The following is a 6,047-nucleotide window of genomic DNA, read 5'->3' on the forward strand; positions in this document are numbered from 1 at the left end:
ATATGCTCTATGATGGAGATGAATATGCTCCTTTTGCTATTTTTTTTGCTGCTTTTAATATGCTATTTGTTCATGTTATTTTTGTATTAATTGAAAACAGAGCGATCTGCTGTTCACCGGCCTCACACAGCAGGTCACATGACAACACTGCCCTCCAGTGGTGACAGAGAGGCATGACATGTCAGACAGAGGAAACTACAGAGAACCACAAACAATACATAACATTCACAATCTGACGGACAACAGAACAACAACATTCAAATGTGTTTACGTGGTGCTACATATACCATACGACACCACAACCACAAGCCCTATGATGAAGCCCATAGAAATGGTAGAAAGCCAGACTGACCTATAGAAATACGTATTACACTGATTTAGATTTGGTGGATTTACTCCATTCATCTCCTTTGGTGTGAAGCTTTGAACCTGTCTAATGTTTGGATCAGTTCTGCTCAAAGCTGAATCCTGTTGTGATAATGATCTGGACCTCAGTACCAGCACACCGTCAGAGGGTTACGATCAGGTGCTGCGACTCTGATGTTGAATTGTGCTGACAGTGGCGTGGACATGAGACCAGCTCTCAGTGTGTGAATGTGCGTCATGTTGTCTGCATCGTAGAAGGAGAGCTTCTTGGAGGAGCAGTTCAGGTAAATGCCAATCTTCCGAGGTCTGGCTCCAAGTGCTAGCTCTGTGGTTGTTTTGGGACTGCAGGTGGAATATTTCTGGCCGTCGTAGTTCAGGAAATAATCTTTTATCCCTAGTGCCCAATAGTCCCTGAGTCCAACCTCTGTCTCCCAGTAATGTTGCCCTGAAGTGAACTCATTGACACTGAATACATGGCTTATGATTGAGGAGGCTGCGGTTTGGCCCAATGCGGTGGAACTAAAGTTAAACCCCGATCCTGCGGTGGAACCAAAGTTTAAGCCCGTGTTTTGGCCCGATCCTGCGGTGGGACCAAATTTAAACTCCGATCCTGCGGTGGAACCAAAGTTTAAGCCCGTGTTTTGGCCCGATCCTGCGGTGGGACCAAATTTAAACTCCGATCCTGCGGTGGGACCAAAGTTTAAGCCCGTGTTTTGGCCCGATCCTGCGGTGGGACCAAATTTAAACTCCGATCCTGCGGTGGGACCAAATTTAAACTCCGATCCTGCGGTGGGACCAAATTTAAACTCCGATCCTGCGGTGGAACCAAAGTTTAAGCCCGTGTTTTGGCCCGATCCTGCGGTGGGACCAAATTTAAACTCCGATCCTGCGGTGGGACCAAAGTTTAAGCCCGTGTTTTGGCCCGATCCTGCGGTGGGACCAAATTTAAACTCCGATCCTGCGGTGGGACCAAAGTTTAAGCCTGTGTTTTGGCCGGATCTTACGTTGGTGCCAAAAATGTAGGAGTGACCTGATGGAGCTTGTTCGCTCTTGGGAGTGCAAAACAAACTCCGCCCATCATCAGACACTGTTATATCTGCGCGGTTGGTCGTGAGTGAGAGCAGCTCTGCTCGGGGCTGGATCACCTGCAGCATCTCCTTCCACACAAAGAACTGCAGGTGGCTTTCATAGGGCCCCAAAGAGAACGAGGTGTTCACCACTTGGAGATCGTTGGCCCTGGGCCTGAATAAGCGCTCCGGGGCCGCCCTGCTGTTACCCTCAGTCCAGCTCCTCAAGAGTCCCTCAGAGTCTTCGATCTGCAGAACCGACGTCAGCTCTCCCTCCAACTCCCTGCTCTGGGACAAAGCGGTCTCCATAGCATCCAAGCTCCCCCTCATTCTCTTGACAGCGTCTTCCTCTTTGCATCGCAGCTCATTCTTCACCTCATCTTCTCTCTTCCTCAGAAACTGGTGCATCTCCTCAAACTGCCTGCGGATTTGTGTCGCCAGCTGCTGAGACTTCTCCGTGGTTTTCGTCATTTCCACCCTCTGTGTGTGGGCGAGGCTCTCTGTAGCGACGATGTCGCTGCGAAGGCCCTCCATGCCCCCCTCCAGCTCCCGTCTCAGGGACGCGGCTGCTTCCTTGATGGGTTTGAACTTGTGCCCGTCGTGCCTCTCAGCGTCTCGGCATATGATACAAGCCAGCTGCTGATCTGTGACGCAGAACATTTTGAGGTTTTCTTCATGCTCAGGGCACAGTTTAGCCACCTGTGAAAAAAAATTAAATAAAAACTATTAAAACCACAGAATATATAGGAAGTGGACAGAGTCATAGTGACATCACCCATTGGTTTGTGGACTGCTGTTCTGAAGCCTTGAGTTTGGCAATTTATAAACATACCTTGTCAACTGATACCAATATCAACATTGTTTGTCAACTGCATGATAATCATGCATACAAGCTATTCAAATTGACGTTTTCATTTTAAACATAAATGTGGAAACGAAAAATGAGTGATGGCCTATTAGTGCCACTGCCATGCATAAACATACCTGTTATCTTGCATACAATACTAAACTATTAAAATAATGGAAAAGACTCATGTTTAGAGAAAAAAAAAAAATATATATATATATTTTATATATATTTATATTAAAAAAATAATATATATATATATATATATATATATATATTTTATTTTTTTATATAAATATATCTAAAAAATATATATATATATATATTTTATTTTTTATTTTTTTAAATTGTCTAATCAACCAAAAATTTCGCGGACCCCCTGCAGTCCGCGGACCCCTATTGAAGACCTCTGGTCTAAACTGCTTCATAGACCCGCCCCCTGTGGGCCATTTCTCAACGGCCACAGAGCTGCTGAGACACGCAGACAGGCGGAGAGGAAAAGCATATATTTTTCGCAGATATATTGTATTATATAGACATACATACACATATTACTGTGTGCATTCCATATTTCAAAAACACAAATTCTGACAATTTGTATAATTTATTATTATTTTTTATTTTCTGTGGCTCAAGAGGGGGGGGGGGCCTTGAGCATTCACTTATTTATGAATACTTAATGAGTCTACTTCGGCCTAATCAAAAACGTTCGACAGATATTCAGGATATTAACCTACATGAAAAGTCCCGCAATGATCAACATGTGCATGGCTGATAACCTTTATGAATATCACTAACTTACCTCTGCTCCGTCTCTCCCGGTCTCTTTCTTCATCTTCTCAGCGAGCCTCTTCAGTGTAACGCTGGTTGGAAGACCACACAACGTCGGAACGGCTGTCTCACACTGTGGACACTGCGGACTCGGACCACCTGCGATGCATTCTCTGCAGAAGGAGTGTCCGCAGAGAAGAGTCACCGGATCCGCGAAGATGGTCCCACAAACGGGACAGGTCAAATCCTCGGAGTGGACGCCATGGCTCTTCATTCGCTCTGCCAGGTTGGCGGGCAGTAGAGTTGTTTTGTAACAGTCAGTTTCATTTCCTTCACTTTCACTTTCCTGTAAAAAAAAAAGAAAAAGAAAGCCGCACCCCTTGGATCACTTTCAGTGGTTCCGGGTTTCCACGGGCAGGTGATGGCGCAGAACAACACGTTAGAGCTCAGAATCACGGCTCACTTCTACAAACAGGGACAAACTAGTGTGTTTAATCACTCCACCTGCATCATGGGGACCACCGACACTTTGTTAGAGGGGCGCGTGTGAGTGGAACATCGCGCTCTAGCGGTCAGATGTCGAAACTGCTGCTGGGTGACATGTCTCTCTACACTGAGCTCACAACAGTCCTTCACGCTGTCCGCAACATTTCAATTGTTTTTCAAAATGTTGGCTTGAGGTTAGTCTTCAGAGTCTGTTGCTATAGTTTCAGTTTAGTTTCAGTGTTTCAGAAAAGTTTTACTTAGTTCAATGCAATTCAATTTATTGGAATTAAGATTACAAACTATATAATAATATAGTATAGAATACATTTTTAATGTTCTAGGTTGAGTGCACACAATGAAGGAAAATTGAGTTAAGGTTGATAAAAGAGTGAACGACTTTCCTGTCAGTGTCCTGTAAAAGACTGAGCTGCTGCTGCTGCATCACACCTGCCTAAGTAGATTAGTCTGGACAATTGGACTGTGCCATTCTACTACAGCCAGAGGGGTGTTCCCAGGAGCCACGACATCTGCACCACAGAGGAGGAATGTCTTCTATCCCCTGCAATCACCTATGGACTGGCCAGCAGAGTATATATGATGCAGTTAGGAGATGAGGGAGGAGTGGGGTTTAATATCCAGAATATAACTTCTATATGAAGTTTTTTTAAATTAATTTATAAATAACATTATTATTGTGTTTAAATGATAACTGTCATGATGTTACACACTCTGGTAAACATTGGAGAAGAGGAGGATGGAGTGTCTCTTGTTCAGAAGAGCACTCACTGTGTTTTTTTAAAAGTTCTGTTTAGTTAAGTTGTACTTAGACTTTGGAGCAAGTATGTTAAGTTTATATAGTTATTGTGATTTGTCCCTTTGGCTTGATTTTGTTACCATTCTTAATTATTGTAAATACTTTGGGTGAATAAAATCCAAATTGTTCCCACCTTTACCTGCTCTCCCAGCGTTATGCGTACCCTGGTCCTTCACATATGCTGTGACTTTTCACAACATACTTTTTTGAATGTCTTTAACATATGTACGTATGTATTTTTATGCTTTTTTCCCAACATGATATAAGATGAAATATGATTTAATACTTCAAATGACTATACCATGACTTTTTATGACATACGACAATATGACTTTTTTCCACGTACTATACTATGACCTTTTTGACTTTTTTTGGCATACTGTACTATGACTTCTCTTGACGTGCCTATACTCTGATATTTTTGTGACATTTTTCAAAATGCTATACGATGACTTATTTATGACTTTTTCGACTTACAATACTGACTTTTGACTTTTTTTTCAACATTTTATGACATTCTCTACAGTTTTTTACAACTGACTTTTTTTGATATTTTTCAACTTTATTTACATTTTAATTACTTTATTTTAGAAATACTATATTATTACTTTTTCGACATACTATACTGTGACTTTTTGTTGACTTTAGACATACTATATTAGAAATTGTTTGACTTGGATACTATGATTTTCTATATACTGTATATAATCTTACTTTTTTTCTTCAACAGTAGATATATCATGAGTTTTTTGGAATGACTTGCGACACACTACTATGACCTTTATATATACTATACTATGGCTTTTATATATACTATACTATGGCTTTTATATGTACTATACTATGGCTTTTATATATACTATACTATGACCTTTATATATACTATACTATGACCTTTATATATACTATACTATGGCTTTTATATATACTATACTATGACCTTTATATATACTATACTATGACCTTTATATATACTATACTATGGCTTTTATATATACTATACTATGACCTTTATATATACTATACTATGACTTTTATATATACTATACTATGACCTTTATATATAGTATACTATGGCTTTTATATATACTATACTATGACCTTTATATATGGTATACTATGACCTTTATATATACTATACTGACCTTTATATATACTATACTATGGCTTTTATATATACTATACTATGACCTTTATATATAGTATACTAGGGCTTTTATATATACTATGACCTTTATATATAATATACTAGGGCTTTTTTGATCTATTATAGTATGAATTTTTGACAGATGTTTTTTTTACATACTATACTGTGACTTTTTGTGACCGATATTGAAATACTATAATAATTTTTACTACTTTACTGACTTTTTATATATTTCTTTAACACCATACTATGACTTTTTCACCATTCTACTGTGACTTTTTATAACTATTATTAAACAAATTTATCGTAATGCTAAATATGTCTGGCTAGCTGTGTAAATATCTAATGTTAGCAAAAGAACATTAGATACAACCCAAACTGCTTTCCTACATGCAATCAATGTTCACGACACTTCCAAATGAGGTTGGGGGTGAAGTGAACATGCCATGACAATTTTAACATCATCATCTTGTTACATTCACTTCTACCTCAGTGGTTAAATAGCACCCGACTGGAGAATTAGCGCCACCAGCTGTTCGATGAGCCAAC

At 39.8% G+C, this 6,047-nt stretch overlaps 1 protein-coding gene across 1 annotated transcript; it reads right to left on the reverse strand.

The window, feature by feature from the left end:
• Positions 1–31: 31 nt before the first annotated feature.
• LOC142954420 (uncharacterized) lies at positions 32–3,579 on the reverse strand. Its single transcript, XM_076095410.1, has 3 exons — positions 3,556–3,579; positions 3,083–3,397; positions 32–2,132 (listed from the first exon to the last, which is right to left on the reverse strand). Exons 1-3 carry the CDS (start codon positions 3,562–3,564, stop codon positions 492–494), a joined length of 1,965 nt encoding a protein of 654 aa, XP_075951525.1. The 5' UTR covers positions 3,565–3,579; the 3' UTR covers positions 32–491.
• Between the last annotated feature and the right edge of the window lie 2,468 nt (positions 3,580–6,047).

This window comes from Anarhichas minor, unplaced genomic scaffold (genome assembly GCF_050575085.1).
Source record: "Anarhichas minor isolate MPS153535 unplaced genomic scaffold, ASM5057508v1 ptg000020l, whole genome shotgun sequence".
Taxonomy (NCBI): domain Eukaryota; kingdom Metazoa; phylum Chordata; class Actinopteri; order Perciformes; family Anarhichadidae; genus Anarhichas; species Anarhichas minor.